Source organism: Xyrauchen texanus, chromosome 45 (genome assembly GCF_025860055.1).
Source record: "Xyrauchen texanus isolate HMW12.3.18 chromosome 45, RBS_HiC_50CHRs, whole genome shotgun sequence".
Classification (NCBI taxonomy): Eukaryota; Metazoa; Chordata; class Actinopteri; order Cypriniformes; family Catostomidae; genus Xyrauchen; species Xyrauchen texanus.
This window is the reverse complement of record NC_068320.1, coordinates 8,975,050-8,995,607: the sequence shown is the minus strand read 5'-3', so window position 1 is coordinate 8,995,607 and position 20,558 is coordinate 8,975,050. Positions and strand designations below refer to the sequence as shown.

Genomic DNA, 20,558 nt, shown 5'->3' with positions numbered 1-20,558 from the left:
TTTACAACTGGCTTCTGGCGACCTCTCTTGGTCACACTTGTTTATATGCTCTGAAACACTTACCACTTAAGCCTCTGGAGGCAGTGTTTTCAAATTCGGTCATACTGATTTCGGCTAAAGTAAAATCAGCACAAACTTGCCGATTTTTATGTGAGCTCAGGCTGAAAATCAAACTGGATTTTATCATTTCTGAATAAAAATGTTTTTTTGTCCCTGCAACACTTGCCATGGTTCTGGGATGTTCTGGGTGATTGCTAGGGTGTTGCTATGCAGCTGCTAAGGTTTTCTGAGTGGTTGTTAGTGCCTTGCTAGGTGTTTTGGGTGGTTACTAAAGGACTGGTCAAATAGCCCCACCTCCAAGTCTTTTTGACAGTGGCTCTCAACTGGTTTTGCCTCAGGACCCATATTTTACATGGCACATAAAGTCCAAATACAGTTCAAGCAATGTTTAATTTACAAAAGTGACCAAAATTTCCTTATAATCAAACATTGAAATGGATTAATATAACCATGAACTACATTATACCCAACAATATGCAAAATTTGTAATATGTCATTGGCTGAATAGTAAAATTTGGAAAATACATAAAGAACAGCAAATAAGTGGTTAACCAGCCTAACACATGGGCAACCGCCTTCTATATATTATTATATTAGTATTAGCCATATTATTATAAAGTTTTTAATGCATAGTTATGTTGGCTTGACAAAGCCGAAATACTGTTATTGTACAGACTTATTTCACTAGACAAATACCAAAAATATCAATTGTAACTCTGCCTATATCTTTCAAGCTTATCCTCCATACTTGGCACATATTTTCAGACTGTCCTGACTATGTGTGCTTTTCTTTTCTAACTGATTGGATTACAGTTTTCCTGTGGAGGGCGATCAAAAATGGGAAAATTACCCACAACTTACATTGATGGAATGTTCAAACGAGCAAACGGAATGTTCTTAAATTTAAACTCCAACTGTCAAAAATTCAAATGTAAACAAACCCACACAAAGCCTCTAAATTTGCTTTTAAAGTTGCTCTCTCTCACTTGTTTTAACATCTATCCATCCATCCAGCCATCCGGCTGTATGTCTCACTGTAATGTCAAGCCAACATCAAAGGTTTTCTTGACAAACTTCATTTTGCCTTATTTTAATGATATTCTGGTCCTTCATTCAATGTATGCCTATGGGATTTTTAAACTTGTTTATTGTCCTTCCGGTCCAGTATAGCACACCACTCTTCAGCAAGTCGCGTAATACTTCATAAGACTAATAGTAATAGTGCTTTAGCGAGCACCAATCACTGGCAGCCTCCATCTTGGATCATGATAGATTGTCTCAATGAACCAGGGCCCAAGATATTGTGAACGTTAATGAGGATGACGCATTAGGTTGCCTGGACAGAGGCTTTGAGGCTAGCAGTATGTGTGAAATCACTTACACATTGCATTATGTGTGTGTAACCATGCAGAACAAAACCAAAGAACTGTGTTATTTTCTAAACAAAAGAGACTGGGGGTTTGAAGTTGGGTCTTAAAGGCAGAGAGCACTCTATCTTCATAAGAGTGGGAATTCTCTGTGTCTTAAGCTCCTTCTTAAATATTTATTGAAATGGACTCCACCCACTCGTTTCCCTGAGCAACACTGGCATCAATAGCATTCTGGATGAACGGGATATGGCCATATATTTGCATACAGTTAATTTATTCACACAAGCTATTGGTGTTTAGGCAATGAGGGACATGTAAACAAAAGCTGGGCTGTAATTGGAGCTTAGGCCAAATTTAATGGGCCTAGAAAACTTTTGCTCGAGTTTTAAACTGCAATTAGTAACTCTTAGCTGGTCTAAGCTTTCAGCTGGCCACATGGTGTTGTTTGTGTTATAGTCCTGACATTCTTTGTGACACAATTAGTCAACAAGTCAAGATCATGAATGGCAGGCCAGTTGATGAGCAATGCAAATAACATTTATTAAGGTGTGCTATCACTTTTGAAATTGATCCAATTTACATTGAAGGAGGGTCCCAAGACATATCTAGAGACCAAAATGAGATTTAGGGCCTTGGGCAACCACCCAACAATGCCCTAGCAACAACTTAGCAACCACCTAGAACACCATAGCAACCACAGAGCAACGTGTTGAAAACCATCCCAAAACACCTTAACATCAAGGCTGCAAGTTTTGCAGAGGCGCGGCATACACTTTTTTATTTAGAAACTGTTAGTTTGTCCTTTAGTTGCAGTGCATAAACATGGGTAGTGTTCCCAATTGATACAATCTCTTTAATTGACTTTCCAATTACATAGCGAAACTGAGCTCAGTTCTGGAATCAGTTGTAACGATCCTTATCTGAAACAAAGCTGATACCATATCCGTTGTCGATTTCAAGCTCTGGTTAAAGCGTTGGCAGCCATGACAGTGGAGCATGCAACACTTAAGAAGGACATTAGAGAGCAACCAACAACAGACTTCTGGAATCATGACTCCCTTATCAATCCAGCTTCACTCATTGCTCTTGTAAAAAAGCACAGCTGAGTCTGTTTTTATGACCACACCAATAGCTAACATGTTCTAAACAAATTTGATAAATGGGCTTCCATCGTAGTTTAGATAATAAAAAAGTCGGAGAATAAAAATGTATCCACCTCAAGCGTGCATATTAATTTGTTATGCATATTTTGGAAATATTATTGGCATCTTGGTGTTTCCATTCATTTTTATTCTCTATCCCAAAATTTGCAGTAAATGATTATTTTGACTGTACTCTGTACTACTGATAATGTTTATTTTAAAATTGACTTGGTACCTTAGTACTGGTACTTTTTAAATCCCAAATAAAGTCATCAGAAATGTGTTTCCCCCTATTCCACAGAACCAGTCATCATCATATCCTTTTATTTGAGTAAAATGTTTATAGTTTAAGTACAGTAAATGTACCACAGATCGCTCTGTGGCTGTCTTTAATCAATCTAATAAATCTTTTCTGCATGTTATTCACAGAATGGCACAACAGACAAGGCCCATTTCCAATGACGAAACCACTTATTTGCCTCCGTTTGAACATCCATCCATTTCTCTCATTGAAGAAGCACAGCTTTCCAAAGCTAATATGGACAAAGCAAATCCATTATTGACATCTCTCAGCTGGTAGCTGAGTGAAAAATATGGATTATTTGATCCGTGTCAGGGTGAACGTGTTCTCAATAAACTCTTAAACCCTACTAGCACTTTCCTAATCTCATAATAACCTTGTGCCACAAAAGTATAGTATGGATTTTCATCTTTTGTGTTAAAACAGATGTGCGGTTTTGCATGTCTTGGTGGTCTCCTCTGAACAGATTGAGACCCGTAACCTTCTATTTCTGTTTAATAATGGATGTTTTAGAAGTTTCTTGCCAACACAAAAGAGCCTTGTTCCAGTTCTGCTCCACTGCTCTGTATAAGTGAAAACAAAAATGGCATGAGTGGAATGAGAGAAAGGACGAGAGAGAGAAATGCTGCTGACTCCTCTTAAACCAGCTAGCACGGATAACGTTAGTTCATCGCATGGATGGATGCTCAAAGCTTGCTCATGTAAAGTAATCTCAAAATCCTGCCAAAAGATCAACTGTGAAGCACACTTTACTAGTTACAAATGGAATAGCCTTTCTCAGTTACTGTACTGTGTTAAAGGAATGCTTCCGGGTTTAAGACAAGTTCAGCTCTAGTGACAATAACGGTGGCATGCTGTCAATTACAACAGAAAATAATTTTGATTGATGCAAAAACAAACTATTGCACTTATAATGGAAGGCAATTGGGCAATGCATTTTCCAAGGGTTTAAAAGCAGAATTGGTCAAATGTTTATTGTTAAAGTGCTTGTGTTAATTCTTCTGTTCAAAAATAAATCATTCATTTTGTGGTGGGACTACTTTTCTAAGCGAATTCACTTCTGGTTATGTGTTACCCAAGGATGTAACCAAATATTGAGGATTCGTGGGCCAAATGTAAAACTGCCAAAGATACATACTGTAGTTTACATGGTCATGACAGAAGAAAATTGCATATAAATTTGACACAAAATTCTAACAGCTGTACACTTTGAAACTGTATTTTAACATTTATCTTTATAATGCAATACTTTACCTTCCACACCATCCATAAGTGTATTCCCAGCGAACACAAAATGTTTAGCAAACAATAATATATGGTGTCCATTTCGTTATTTTTATGTTCTAGGCACTTTCTTTTTTTGGGTTTTAGTTTTTATAACCATAAACTTGGAGAATGATGCAGGAGATATTTGTGTGACAACCTATAAAAACGTATCAATAATGTATCATAGATCAATACAAGACATGGCTTGTAGATGTAAATGTTGCAGTTTGATTGCAGAAAGTATCGTGGAATTTAGAGGGTAAAGGCGCAGTCACATTTACATTTGCTAGGCGAAATTCTGCGGGCAAAGAAAGCGTAGGCGGACATTGAGCTTCACTTTATATCTTACTAAGGAAAGTGAAGTAAAAAAGAAACTTGTCGTAAAAATTATATCCCAATGATATGTCCATTTTCTTTATTTAGTCAAGCAAGTCACAAGTCCTTAAATTTGCGAATCGAGACAGACTCGACTCGAGTCATGTAACTCGAGTCCCCCACCTCTGATTAAGCACCACCCATACATAGGTCACTGCCAAACCAAGGAACTTCCTATTTGTCAAAGTTCACCAAACCTGAACTCCACATGAAATCCACAAGGGGGTAATTCTTGCCAACCGACAGTTCACGATCGCACAGATTCCGGGTCACTGCACCAATATCACTGGTCCTTCTCGACCCACCGAGAGAGGGATTTGAACTGGCAATCCCTGGCACAGGAGTCAGACTCAAAACTCATAGCCTCTAGCCTTGGCATCTCTTAAGGCCAGGAGAGTGAGGTTTACACACGGCACAGCTATCATGTACCAGCTGGCTAATGTTACACTTGTTAACCAAAAGAGAGACTTAAAGTTCTGATCTGGGAACCAAAACTAATATTCCCTAAATATTAGTTTCGGGTTGCTATTGCTACCTGCTGTTCACAATTGAAGAGCTCTGTTCCTTTCCAGGTTGATTTGAAGAGTGACAAATTGTAACATAATTAGAATCAATGGTTCTTTCCGGCAGACCACGATTACTGTTTGATTTTGACTTCACTAGCTCACAAGCAACTCTTATCCACATAAATCACATTTCAACTCATTGAGGAGCTCAGGAAGAGGCCTAGACATAACAGTTCTAAAGAAAATGTTCTGAAGTAAATGTAAGGCTAACCTTCTGTCTGACTTCTGTGTTGCATTGAAGAAAGAAAGTCATACAGGTTTGGAAAAACAAGAGGGAGAATGATGAAAGAATTACCAGTAATATTAATAATAATTATTATTCAGTTGTTATTATTATTAGTAGTAGTAATCTGTAATAGAAGTTAAATGTGTATTATGTAATGGAATATTGGCAATTAAAATATCCATTATGTTACATATGAAAGTAACTAGTTACTCCCTACTTGAGTATTCTTTTAATTGGATACTTTTTTACACTTACTCAAGTAATTATTAACATAATTACTTTTACTTCTACTTGAGAATTTCTTTTCCAAGTAATTGTACTTTTACTTGAGTACTGTTTTTGGCTACTCTACCCATTTTAATGTCTCCACCAGGACCAAACCTACAAGGGTGTGTGATGGACATCTCTGGGTTGATCTTCCTGATCTAACCATGCAAGAATGTGGTCAAGCCCATTACTAATACTAATACTAATATGTTGGGGAATATCACAAACAAAATTTATTCATTATCAAAAGCCCTCTTGACATGATTTAGTCTTGGGTTTAGAGTTACATATCAGGGTTGACATTGTGGAATATGGTTTTCATTTGCTTGACGTTGATTCATTTTCCATCATGTGTGCGGCTTTTGATTGTTGAATGTAAGTTTGATTGCTTGAAGCAAAACAACCCTGAGTTACTCTTAGATGTCGTTACTGGGAGCTGTTGTAAAATGTTTTGCCTTCACTATGTTGATGTGTGCCAACTTTCCATGGTGTATCATGACATGCATTCACCATCTGTTATCCACACTTTACTCATAGCTCAGAATGTCTCATCAGTAGTCTCTTGACAGTAGTCATGATTGGCCTAGATGATGTTTTTGATTGATAGCATTATTTAGCTAGTGGTTTACCTCTACAGATATGCTTGTGTGGTTTTCCATTCTGTTCTTAATAATGATGAATGTTGAGTGCCAGATGTGTTTGTCTGATAACATTCACTTGAGCTATGATGTAATCCTGATTGATATACACCAATATCGCATGTAGTATACATGCTTCAGACCCAAACAAGTCACTCATCTGTTAAATCTCCCATGGTTTTCATGGCGCATTTTACAATCATTCAGTATTTTCATTTGGTGCACTCCATTCAGCTTGGGAGAAAGTTCATGATCCCAAACAAAAGGCCAAATTAACACGGCAGTGCTCATGAACAAAACGATGAATGTCCTGAATTGACCCTATCAAAGCCTTGATCTCAACTGAATTGGAAATCAGTGTCACAATTGCTGTATTGCATAAGCATCATTCAACTAACCAAAACAACTCAATCTCAGTGTAGGATTTGTAATTCAGCTAAATGAAACAATTGTTTAGTTTTGCCAACACATTTTTGTAACAGTAACTTTTAATCTCCATGCTTCTCTTTTTGACCTCATTAAGAAATGTTCCAAGTGACCTTTTACCCTATATTAAGCATTGTTTTACATTTAGAGAAAATTAAATGGTCTCTTTCTTGTATTTCTTTGTGAAAACGCACATTTTTCTTAATCGCATTATTAGCAGGTGTGGTAGCACCTGACAGTTGGGAATATTGACTTTGTGTACGTAACAAAGCTCTAGGCATGATTCATGTTTCTAGAGCTTAAGGGTCAGGACAGGCAGACACCAAACATTACAGAAACCTCCCGAGAGAGGTAACATGTGTCTGTTTATCCATGGGGTGTGAAGATCATGTGACTGTTTCCTGCTGTGCTGTATCTTACCTCCCCACATGCCGATACACAAATGCTGCTACACATTCCCGTTAGGATTTATTTTAGAAAGACAGAAAATAATACAGTAATACATTATATATATATACAGTTCTGTGAAAAAGTTTTAGTCACTTGTGAAAAATGGTGCATAGTGTGGATGTCTTCAAAAATAACGCCATAATAGTTTTCATTTATCAATTAACATCATACAATGTCCAGTAAACATAAAAAAGCTAAATCAATATTTGGTGTGACCACTTTTACCTTCAAAACAGCACCAATTCTCTGAGGTACACCTGGACACAGTTTGTCTTGGTTGTTGGCAGATAGGATAAGCTTCTTGGAGAGTTCACCACAGTTCTTCTATCTATTCAGGCTCATTTGCTTCTGTCTCTTTATGTAAACTCAGACTGACACAATGTTCAGTGGGGGCTTCGGGAGGGCCATGCCATCTTTTGCAGTGATCCCTGTTCTTCTATACTATTCAATTCTATTTGCAGAAGGCATGTTATGGAGTCTAAAATGTATATTTCATATCGACACACTAAAGCTAAATATATAAATAACCATCTTAAGACAAATGCTTTTGTGAAACATCTTTCTGTAGGTGTAAGTCTTTTGCACAGTACTTTAATGATAGTTAATCCTGAATTTATTGTTACAAATGTTTATATTTAGTTGTAACTCTAAATATAGAGTTAAAAAATTGGAATATATACTTTTAAATCCTAATTTATATATTTATTAATCCTGAATATATACTTAAAAATCTGAATATATAATTACAAATCCTGAAATTAAAGTTTTGATGTATAATTTATTTAAAAATTTTAAGTTCACGTTTAAACTAATTTATTCAGTGTAGAAAGTACTTAATCTTTATAAATCTAAAGACTTAATTAACCACAAAATAATTTATAGTTAAAAATATGAATATGCATTAGTATACATTTAAATCCAAACATATACCTTTAAATCTGAATATATAGTTATAAATCTGAATAAATGTTACTCTGAAATAAATATACATACAGGTACACATACACTGAATATAGCTGTCAATAATTCATAATTCAATAGAATTTGATATCTGGAAAATATTTGGATCATGCACAGGGTAAGAAAGTCAATGAGAAAGAAATGCAACAGCTTGTAGAATAAACCTTTGAGCATAGCAGTAGGTCTTCTCTTGTAATCTTCATAAAGTCTGTAACAGCTGAGGTTTTGAAGTGGACTGCTTAACCAAATATTTTTTATAAAAGACTTTAATCACACATGTCTGCTGAATGGGGTGAAATTGGATTTTGCGACTTCAGTCTGAGGTTAGACAAGCTGCATGTTTTTAATTAGACTCCTGCAACTTAACCAGGTCTTTCGCTCTCTCATTTGAGGTATTTTATTCAATATTCACCACATCTGTTTCCTCCTGATTTTTCCCTCTCCAACTCTTACTCTCCATCTAGTTCTCATTCACTCTGCACGTTGTGGTCTTGCTCTGTTGAGTCTTTGTTGAGCAGTAATAACACCACTCCTATCTTGCCGAGATGCTATCTGAAGTTACTTTGAAGTCCAGCTGATTTAATCGATTCCCCTCCGCGCCTCTCTTTATAAAACTCTAGTTAGAATGATGGGTTTGACAAGACCCTCTCCTCTAATATAATTCTATAATAGTCAGGTGAGACATGCAGTCGACTGTCTGCATTCTTCTTTGAGCCCGGTGTGGTTTTCCGCACCTCGCACACTGAAATATAATTTGAGATATTTTTTTTATTTCTTTGTAACATTTGGAAGGAAGTCACGAGAGCTGGATCTTGATGTGGCTTTCAGAAGTATAATAAAGAAATAAAGTAAAGTACAAAATAACATGGAAAACACTGGAACTAGGTAGAACTAACAAATAAAACAAACATTACATCCATGCTGTGAACTGATACAGGAAAAGGAGGGAAAAACACAACTCACAAAGACTGGGTAGAAATCAGGGCATTATATACACAGAAGTAAATGAGGAATTGAAACACAGGTGAGAACAATAGAGAACAGCTGGCAGTGATGAGGGCAGGGAATTATGGGAAGTGTAGTCCGGAAGTGTGCTATTGCTATTTGAATTGAGGATATCTTTTAAATTCCTCAATTTGAGTATATATATGTATATAAAGCAGAAATGCATAAGGAAATTGGCCGTGGCCAACAGAAATGTGACTTTCATTTGGAGTGGAGAGAGTTACCTTCTCATTGGGAAGAATGTAAGGAGGCATGTTTTTAGGACAGTGTTGGAAAAGAATAAAAGACGAGGAGGGATGGGATTAATGAGGCCTCCATTTCTCTATATATTAGTGAAAGACTAATAAAACAATGACTATTCATGTAGTTGGTCTTGATGGTATTGTGAAGAGACTTCATCTAGTGTATATGTGTTGGAATAAGGTCATGGTTCAACAGCCTTTGTTACATTGTCAGTGTTGAAAGTAAACACCACAACCTCACAAACTAATGCATAAACATATTTGTGTATTACAGAATTAGAGAAAACCCAGTCCTTTGAGCACTATACTCTGTCCGAGAGGGACATGGACTATAGGATCCTTTTCATGGATGAAGATCAGGACCGAATGTACGTGGGCTGCAAGGATCATGTACTCTCAATGGACATCAACAACATCACTCATGGCACATTGAAGGTATGTAAAACCCTGTTAAAAATACCAGCATTGCTGGTCACTAGCATATATCACCAGACCAGCCCTAAACAGCCTGAACCAGCAAGGAAATTCATTGTGATATTTTCATCTCAGAGAACATCTCTATACAGTATCAACATAAAGCACAGCAGAACAGCAGCTGTAGAAACCAATGCTGACCACATTTCTGTCCGTTTCTAATGCTTTTGACAAATGGGAATGCTGTAGTTTGGTTAAACAGTGTTTGGTCTGAGGGATAGAGCTTGGGACTGGCACCAATTATGGAAGTTTATCTTTCCTCTAAGGTTGGCATTGTGATCCAATAGATTTGACTGGTCTTTGCTGGCCATCTTTTCTGCAATGCTCAACCTGAAGCTGGATGTGAATGTGTTCACCAGTAAAAAATCACCAAGGCTAAGTATAACACAGCATGATCTGTGTTTACATTAAGAGTGTTTTGTTCTTGCAGGCTGAAGACAGGAATAGACAAATACTATGACGAAGATGATGTGGAATCCAAGTGCAGTTTAATCAGACTTAACAAAAATACAAAACAGATATCCAAAAACAATGAGTCTAGAAACAATTTCACCAAAACCAGCATAAAAATGTAACATCTTACAAAGACTGAATCAAACAGAAGGCTTTAAATCACAAACAAGGGAAACCAGATCATAAGACAACCAATGACAAAAAAGAACTAATAAACTAGATAACAAGACTAATAAAAACAATGACTTGACTAATTGTCACGAACCCCGCTCCCTCGCTCCGCCCCCTCGAGCTTCCACGCTCGTTCCGCCCCCTCGAGCTCCCACGCTCGTTCCGCCCCCTCGAGCTCGCACGCTCTTTTTGCTCGCTCGAGCCCTCACGCCCACTTTGCTCCTACTCGCTCACATGCTCGTAGGCAATCTCCCTTCCTCGAGTTTCTCACGCGTTTCCAATCCCCCAGAACATTATGACCACCTGCACTCGCGTCATCTGCACTCCTGCACATTAGTTTCACCTGCACTCGTCTCATCACCTGTCATGGTTTACACCTGCACTTGCCCCTATATATATATCACTATCCTTTCGTCTCACGGTTGTTGGTTATTGTATTTAGTTTCCCGTGTCTTTGCCCCCCGCTAGTCTCGTCTAGTTTTGACCTCCTCTCGTTCACCTCTTAGCTTGCCAGCTCCCCTTGTTCCCCTGTATTTTGCTCCCACTAGTCTCGTCATTTTCCTCTTGATTCCCCGGCTTTCGAGCTCCCCTTGTTCCCCTGTCTTTTGCTCCCTCTAGTCCCGTCTCGCTGATTCTGATTACCCCGGCTTTGACCCCCTACGCTCTCGTTGACCACTCTCTCCTGGATTTGCCCCTTTACCCTATCTTGATTCCCCGGCTTCGATTTAACGCTCACCCTGACCATTCTTCACTGGATTTGCCCTGTTTTTGTACTGTTGCCTGCTTTGTTGGAATAAAGCAGTTTTCTCCGACATTGTGACTGTCTCGTCTTGTGTTTGTGTGTGCGGGTTACAAAATAACCAACCTCACCGAAGACAGTCACAATGCGTCGCGCTGAGGATTCGTGCAGCTCACTAGAGCGGAGGAACACATCACATTCAGCACGAGGAGCTACGGTGTGGAAACTTGACCTAGCGCTCGCGGCCCAGGGGCAGCAGGTATGTTCTATGTCTGAAATTTTTCACCCTGTTTCACCTGTGTCTGCCCCTGAGCCCGTTGATGCTTTCCACGCATCCGTGGCGCCGTATGCTCTCCATCCCGTAGAGGTTTTATGGCTCATCGGACGCGAACCAAGGGTTTTCCGTGCAAGGCAGTGGTTATGTAACTCATAACCCCGTCCTTGACATTATGGAGCCAGCGGCCCGACTCTTGGGTTTGCGCCAGGGGAGCCAACCCTTGGAGGCTTATATTATGGATATTTGTGCCCTGGCATACCAGGTGAATTTTGATGAGGTGGCTCTGAAAGAAATTTTTCAATTTGGACTGAATGAGCCAGCCTCATCATTCATGCCTGGTGGTCGCTGCTCTCTCAACCTGGCTCATTTTATTGACCTCGCCCTATTGTACGCTATTTCCTCGTTTACTGTGGGGGAGGCAGAAACTGAACCAGCGTTCCATACCACGGCCCCCGTCTTGAAGCCTACCACGGCCCCCGTCCCGAAGCCTGACACGGCCCCAGTCCCGAGGCCTGTCACGGCCCCAGTCCCGAAGCCTGACACGGCCCCAGTCCCGAAGCCTGACACGGCCCTAGCCCCGAAGCCTGTCACGGCCCCAGTCTCGAAGCCTGGCATGGCCAGCGAGCCAGCGCCCATGCCTGCCACGGCCAGAGAGCCAGCGCCCATGCCCGCCACGGCCAATGAGCCAGTGCCCATGCCCGCCACGGCCAACGAGCCAGCGCCCATGCCCGCCACGGTCGGCGAGCCAGCGCCTGTAGCCTCGACCGTCCCCATGGCCACATCCCCTGTTGGCCGAGGATGCAAGAGACGGAAGAGGGCCCCTTCTCCCCAGTCTCGTCTTGTGCTCAAGACCGCAGAGGTTCCCTCAGAGTCTTCCACGGCTCTGCCGGGTTCTGCTCCGCCCCCAGAGTCTTCCACGGCTCTGCCAGGTTCTGCTCCGCCCCCAGAGTCTTCCACGGCTCTGCCGGGTTCTGCTCCGCCCCCATAGTCTTCCACGGCTCTGCCGGGTTCTGCTCCGCCCCAGAGTCTTCCACGGCTCTGCCGGGTTCTGCTCCGCCCCCAGAATCTTCCACGGCTCTGCCGGGTTCTGCTCCGCCCCCAGAGTCTTCCACAGCTCTGCCGGGTTCTGCTCCGCCCCCAGAGTCTTCCACGGCTCTGCCAGCCTCTGCTCGCCCCTCAGAGCCCTCGTGGCCTCCGCCTCTCGAGTCTCCCAAGGCTCCTCCTCTCAAGCCTCCCAGGGCTCCTCTCAAGCCGCCCAGGGCTCTTCCTCTCGAGCCTCCTAAGGCTCCTCCTCTCGAGCCTCCCAGAGCTCTACCTCCCAAGCCCCCCAGGGTTCTGCCTTTCAAGTCTCTCGAGCCTCCCAGAGCGCCGCCTCTCAGGGCTTCTCCTCCCGAGTCTTTCAAGGCTCCTCCTCCCAAGCCTCCCAGGGCTCCTCTTCTCGAGCCTTCCAAGGCTCCTCCTCCCAAGCCTCCCAGGGCTCCTCCTCTCGAGCCTCTTAGGGCTTCTCCTCTCGAGTCTTTCAGGGCTCCCCCTCCCGAGCCTCTCAGGGCTTCTCCTCTCGAGTCTTTCAGGGCTTCCCCTCCCAAGCCTCTCAGGGCTTCTCCTCTCGAGTCTCTCAGGGCTCCTCCTCCCCTCAAGCCTCTCAGGGCTTCCCCTCTCGAGTCTTTCAGGGCTCCTCCTCCCCTCGAGCCTCTCAGTGCTCCATCCCTCGAGTCTTTCATGGCTCCACCCCTCGAGCCTCTCAGGGCTCCGTCCCTCGAGTCTTTCATGGCTCCACCCCTTAAGCCTCTCACGGCTTCGCCTCTTGAGTCTCTCAGGGCTCCTCCTCCCCTCGAGCCTCTCAGGGCTCCGTCCCTCGAGTCTTTCATGGCTCCACCCCTCAAGCCTCTCACGGCTTCGCCTCTCGAGTCTCTCAGGGATCCTCCCCCTCTCAAGCCTCTCAGGGCTTCCCCTCTCGAGTCTCTCAGGGCTCCTCCTCCCCTCAAGCCTCTCAGGGCTTCTCCTCTCGAGTCTTTCAGGGCTCCACCCCCTTCCAAGCCTCTCAGGGCTTCGTCTCTCGAGTCTTCCAGGGCCCCACCTCTAGAGCCTCTCAAGTCTTCCACGACCTTTTTCCCCGAGCCTCTCACGGCTCTACTCCCAGAGACTCCAGAGCTTCCTAGGGCTCCGCCTCTCGAGCCTCCTACGGCTCCGCCTCCCGAGCCTCCTACGGCTCCGCCTCCCGAGCCTCCCACGGCTCCACCTCCCGAGCCCCTCACGGCTCTGCTCCCAAAGACTCCAGCGCTTTCTATGGCTCCGCCTCTTGGGCCTCCTACGGCTCTACCCCCCGAGACTACAGAGCCTGCCAGGTCGTCGCCTCGGGGACCTCCCACGGCACCACCTCCATTGGCTCCACCTCCTGAGCCTTCCAGGCCTTCCCCCCTAAAGCCTCCGTCGGCTCCACCTCCAGAGCCTTTCAGGCCTTCGCCCCTAAAGCCTCCTTCAGCTCCACCTCCAGAGCCTTCCAGAACCCCACCTCCAGAGCCGCCTACAGTGCCGCCTCTGACGGCACCGCCTTTCACGGCTCAGCCCGGACTTCCTGACCCTCTCCCTGTCCTGTGGCCTCTTCCCTGGCCTCCGGACCCTATTCCTGTCCGGTGGTCACCTTCCAGACCCCCGGACCCAGTCCCTGTCCTCCAGTCGCCTTCCAGACCCCCTGACCCTGTCTCTGCCCTACGGCTGCCCCCTAGATCTCCCGACCACCCGCCTGTCCGCTATGTTCCCCCAGACCTTGCCTTGATACTGCCCATTGACCCCATGGACTGTCTCATTTCCCTCTGTGCCCCTTGGTCTGCCCTCAATTTTGTTTGTGTGTTTTGTGGTTTGTCTGTTCAGGGTTTTTTGTTTATTGGGTTCGTCCAGCACCACTTCCTCGCAACCAAGCGCGGCCGTCAGGAGCCGTCCGTTTTAGAGGGGGGAGTACTGTCACGAACCCCGCTTTCTCGCTCCGCCCCCTCGAGCTTCCATGCTCGTTCCGCCCCCTCGAGCTCCCACGCTCGTTCCGCCCCCTCGAGCTCGCACGCTCTTTTTGCTCATTCGAGCCCTCTCGCCCACTTTGCTCCTACTCGCTCACATGCTCGTAGGCAATCTCCCTTCCTTGAGTTTCTCACGCGTTTCCAATCCCCCAGAACATTATGACCACCTGCACTCACGTCATCTGCACTCCTGCACATTAGTTTCACCTGCACTCGTCTCATCACCTGTCATGGTTTACACCTGCACTTGCTCCTATATATATCACTACCCTTTCGTCTCACGGTTGTTGGTTATTGTATTTAGTTTTCCGTGTCTTTGCCCCCCGCTAGTCTCGTCTAGTTTTGACCTCCTCTCGTTCACCTCTTAGCTTGCCAGCTCCCCTTGTTCCCCTGTATTTTGCTCCCACTAGTCTCGTCATTTTCCTCTTGATTCCCCGGCTTTCGAGCTCCCCTTGTTCCCCTGTCTTTTGCTCCCTCTAGTCCCGTCTCGCTGATTCTGATTACCCCGGCTTTGACCCCCTACGCTCTCATTGACCACTCTCTCCTGGATTTGCACCTTTACCCTATCTTGATTCCCCGGCTTTAACGCTCGATTTAACGCTCACCCTGACCATTCTTCACTGGATTTGCCCTGTTTTTGTACTGTTGCCTGCTTTGTTGGAATAAAGCAGTTTTCTCCGACATTGTGACTGTATCGTCTTGTGTTTGTGTGTGCGGGTTACACTAATGAACCAAAGACCAATCATAACAGGACACATGACACAACAGGATGATCACATGACAAAACCAGTAACCAGGAAGACCAATAATATATATAATAATAATATACAATGGAATTTTGTGAACTACAAGTAGTCTACTGTGAAAAAGTTTTAGGCACTTTGAAAAATGTTGCATAGTGAGGATGTCTTAAAATAATGCCATAAATAGTTTTCATTTATCAATTAACAACATACAAATTCCAATAAACAAAAAAGCTAAATCAATATTTGGTGTGGCCACCAATTCTCCTAGGTACTCCTGGACACAGTTTTTCTTGGTTGTTAGCAGATAAGATTGTATAGGGATTAATGGAAAGGAGGAGGCGAGAACCGGCTTGACGATATAAATAATAGTTTAGAAGAAGAACTAAACAAAAAGACAAACACACATAGGTGTCATGACCCTGCCCCGCCCTCCGCCCTGTCACATTCCTCACTCGTTCTCTCAGGCCAGGGAGCCCCCGGCATGACGTACACCCCCGCAGGTCATCCCCGCTTCCTGAATCTGTGATGGGACAGGGGGAGGGAAAGAACAATAATTCAAAACACAGGGGGTACTCCCTGTAATGCTGCAGTACACCCTAAAAACCAAAGTTAAATTTTAAAGAAAGGGAAAGGCCAAGTGTAGCGGCAGGGGGAGAGAGTGAGAGGAGCGAGAGAGAGAGAGAAGAAAAAAAACACTTACTTGGTCCTCTCACCACTCCTACACCATCTAGTGGATCACAGCCACTCCTCCCTGGGTGGATCGGAGGCAGTCCTCCGGCCCCTGGCAGAAGGAACGCCCCATCAAATTTTGGGTGGACGGTAGGTGTCTCCCCCGCACCTGGCAGCAGTAACTGCTCCAGGCGATTGGTTGGGAGCCCCTCCTCCCCTTGCTGTCAGCGGCCGGGTTCCTCCGTCCTCTGGTGGATGGCCGTGGCTGCTCCTTTGGGGTGATGGTAGCGGCGAGAACTCCACTACGGCGCATCCCTCCTCCTTCCCGGATTTCGGCACCAGTGAAAAGGGATTAATGGAAAGGAGCAGGTGAGAACCGGCTTGATGATATAAATTATAGTTTAATGAAGAACTAAACAAAAAGACAAACACACAAAGTGTCGGACAGCTGCCCTGAGGCTTGATTAGTGCAGCATCACGACCCGGCCCCGACCTCCGCCCTGTCACAAGGATGTTCCAATATTCTTGACCACAGTTCTTCTATTTAGGCTGTATCAATTGCATCTGTCTCTTCATGTAATCCCAGACTGACTCAATGCTCTGTGGGGGCAATGCCATCTCTTGCAGAGTGCCCTGTTCTTCTATTCTAACCTATTCTATTTACAAAAGTAATGTTTAAATTAAAAATGAAATGTATTTTTCCTATTGACACACTAAAGCTGAAGATATAAATAACCATCTTAAGACAAATGTTTTTGTGAAACATCTTAAGTGCCTACAAATTCTAATGAGGTGAACTACATGATGTCTACCTTTATGGGTTAATTTAACCACTGAAATCATGTTTGCCAGGAACAGTGCAGTGAAGTGGAGCCTGATTCAGTTTGAGTGGCTCAATGTTCATGGTGGGGGTATAGGATGATTATTTACCGATTCCCTCAGCTGATTGTGTTTCACCTGTCACCATTGCAATACCATTATCTCTTGAGGAGTCCAGCCCTTCTATGCTTCTTATTTCTTATATTTGCCTCCCACCACTGCCGCCATCCACACAGGCTGTCAAGGCAGGTAGAAATAGGAGACGGAAGGGGAAGCCAGCTCCACTCTCTGAAGTTCCTGTGTGCCAGACTGCCACCACTTCTGAGCCCCCTGATGCCAAGTAAGATTCCACTTCCACACCTGCCACGGTCAACAAGCCAGTGCACATGACTGCCACAGTTGTTCAGCCAGCACTCACGCCTGCCACGGTCAACGAGCCAGCGCCCATGTCTGCAACAGTTGACAAGCCAGCACCCATGCCTGCCACGGTCAACAAGCCAGAGTCTTAAGCCTCATCCGAGCCAGCGCCTAAAGCCTTGTCTGTCCCAGTGGCAGCGTTCCTGGACACAGAGGCTGTTCCCCTGCCACTGCCAGCATTCACGGTCATGGAGGCAGTTCCCCTACCACTGTCATCATTCACGGCCACGGATGCAGTTCCACAGTCACTGCCAGCACTCCTGGCTACGTAGGCTGTTGACGAGCCAGTCCAGTTCCCTGAGGCTGTTGATGAGCCTGTCCAGTTTTCTGAGGCTGTCAACGAGCCTGTCCAGTTCCCTGTGGCAGTTTACGAGCCTGTCCAGTTCCCTGAGGCTGTCGACGAGCCTGTCCAGATCCCTGAGGCTGTCGATGAGCCTGTCCAGTTCCCTGTGGCCGTCGACAAGCCTGTCCTGTTCCCTGTGGCCATCGACGAGCCAGTCCTGTTCCCTGTTGCCGTTGACGAGCCTGTCCAGTTCCCTGTGGCTGATGACGAGCCTGTCCTGTTCCCTGTCCTCTGTTCCCAGAGGCAACACCAGAAGCCTCTTCAGGCCCTGCTCCACTGCCCACATCTGTCTCATCTGGTTATCCTACCCCATCTGTCTCTGCTCCTGAGTCTGCTCCATCCCATCCATTAGTTATTCCTGTCCCAGTACGTATTATGGTTACTGTTCATGTCCCTGTCCTTGTTCCTGTGCCTGTCCCAGTGTTTGTGCCTGTCTCTGTCCCCCATGTTCCTATCTCAGATCCTGTATCCACTGTTGGGCATTCACAGTCCGTTCCAGACCCAGATCTTTTAGAGTCCACTTTTAACCCAAGCCCTGAACCCACATTGGCCATGGACACAGAGTCTGCAGGTCTTCATGAGCCTGAGGGTCGTGTTGCTGTGGCCTCTCCTGAGCTCCCTGACACTGAGCCTTCTGTTAAGTCTCCGTCTAACCCCTCAGAGTCCCTGGGGTCCTCTGAGTTCAATTTACCTGCACATAAAATCTCCAGTGTGTTCCCTGTCTTTGCCGGTAATGTCTCCAATTTCCCAGTCCCTACCACTCATGAACTCCCTGTCTTGGCCCCTCCTGTCACAAAGTCCCCCATGTCTGATCCTGTGCTAAAGACTACTGACTCTGCTCCCTCTGAGACTGCTCCTGATCAAGAGACCCCTGAAATCACTACTGTTCAAGCTACTTTGTTTGTTCTGTGTGCTTGTCTTACTGATCTGCCAAATGCCCCTGACCAACCGCATCCAGTACCTCATGTTTCATCTGCCTCCTTACCTCGACCTCCTCATGGACCATACCCTTTCAGATCATTAAAACATTCTGGTTCATGCCATACATACGGTTTCCAGTCTTCACCCAGACATAAACCCTGGTCTGGATGTTTTTGCAACATACACAACCTCAGTTCAGTCACACACCTGGTGGGACATTTCCCTTTCTGTTGCCTGGACTGCCATTATTGCCTGTGATTCCATTCAGGTTTTGTCTAGAAGTCTGGCTCTAGTCTGTTTTTTGGGCGTCTGGAGCCGCTCTTAAGAGGGGCACTATGTAAATGTCTAGTCATGCTTTCCCATGTTCCTTGTAGTTATGTCAGTTCATGTTATTCTGGTTTCATGTGTTATTGGCCTTGTCTTTTATTTAGAATTTTGTCTTATCTTCCTGGTTCCTATCTTTGTCATGTGATCATCCTGTTGTGTCATGTGTCCTGTCATGATTATTCTTTGTTTCATTAGGCCAGGTCATGTCATTGGTTCTTGTTTCATTGTCTTTATTAGTCTTGTTATCTTGAATTAGTTATTTTTTGTCATTGGTTGTCTTATTATCTGGTTTCCCTTGTTTGTGTATTTAATGCCTTATGTTTGATTCAATCTTCATCAGATGTTAACGTTGCATACTGGTGTTTGATGGGCTCTGTATTTTGTTCACCTTGTTCGTAGACTCGTTGTTTTTGTCTATCTGTTTTGTATTTTTGTTAAGTCTGCTGCACTTGGTTTCTTTATCATCTTCGTCATCGTTTTTGTCTATTCCTGTCTTCAGCCTGCCAGAACATAACAGAGAGCTTGTGACTGCTGCAAATAATGCCCAGGGTTTAGAACATTTCACTGACTACATCTAGTGCATGTGGTTATTTTTAGTGGTAAAAAAGGTATAAACAGATGATATGATTCAGTGTTTTGTTTAATTGTATATTTTTATTCTCGTTAGCCATGGTTTTTGGCTCTATTGCTTTTTAAATGTGTAAATTAAACACATATCTCTTTTCAACATGAAACAAGATTCACAACACATATAAAGTATTTACAATGATGCATAACTGAGGCTAAATGTGTAATTGTACCTTTTTTGAGAATTAAAATGTTTATTTTTATTCTAATACTGTTATTATATTGCTTTTATAATGTTTACATGTATTATGTAAATGTATTATGTAAAAATGTAATGTTTTTATTTGTTAAACATATACTCTTGTGCTATATTATAGTCAACATGAAACAACAATCACAACAAATATTAATTCCATAATGCATAATTCCAAGTGAAACAGGATATTTAACAAGGGAAAAAAAGTAGAGCGATACTTGATTTTATCCAAGGAGAAATTATGTTATTATGAAAAGTAGTCTTTATATCACAGGTTGTTGGAAGGAAAGTGGTGGAAAAATAATAGGGCTTGGTGACGTCAGTCAAAAAAGAAAATAAACTCAGAGCAGAGCATGATATTTCATATAATGAAAGACTATGAAGACAATTTTGTTCTTTGACATTACATGCACTGACGAATACTACACAATAACAACACAAACTTGTAATAAAAAAGTAAAATACTATAAATTCTTTTATATAATTTTTACTTAAAATCAACATATAGGCTTACTATATTTTCATTTGTTCTGTCAGATTCTCTTGCTCATTCATGTCAAGAATTTTGAAATAATTTCTGGTCACCATAAACGTGCAGCACAACCAATCTTGTCTCATAGAATCACATTATTATACCTAAATTTTTGCAAAATGATTTTTTAATGCCTCCTAAGTATCGCCATAGTTTCTTGGGGAAATGAACACTAAAGGTGCTAAAACAACCATGACTTTTACTCAATTTCAAACAAATTACATGTAAAACGGCAGATTGTCAGTTTATTAACATTTATTTTTCACCCTCTTCCTCACACAATGCTATTTTTGCGAGAGGGTAAGACTCTTTAAGAGCACGCGAGTCAACGCGTGAGTCGAAAGTGCCATTAAAGCATCACAGTATGACGTGGATGTGTCAGAAACGGCATTTTTTCCTCTCACGTTTGCTTTTACGACACTATCGGTCAGCTTTAGGTTTAAGGGGTCTTGGGTACGGACATCGGTTTAGTTGATTTAAAACACAATATTGCATTAACCTTAAAAACTCACCTTTAGCACCACATAGTGGACATTTCACCT

The 20,558-nt window shown here is 43.5% G+C and overlaps 1 protein-coding gene across 1 annotated transcript in view; it reads left to right on the top strand.

The window, feature by feature from the left end:
* LOC127637779 (semaphorin-3C-like) overlaps window positions 1-20,558 on the top strand; it is a 72,635-nt gene that overhangs the window by 17,886 nt on the left and 34,191 nt on the right. The window contains exon 3 of the mRNA XM_052119042.1: window positions 9,569-9,729. Within this exon, the coding sequence (XP_051975002.1) occupies window positions 9,569-9,729 (161 nt within the window). The remainder of the gene's footprint in view (window positions 1-9,568; window positions 9,730-20,558) is intronic.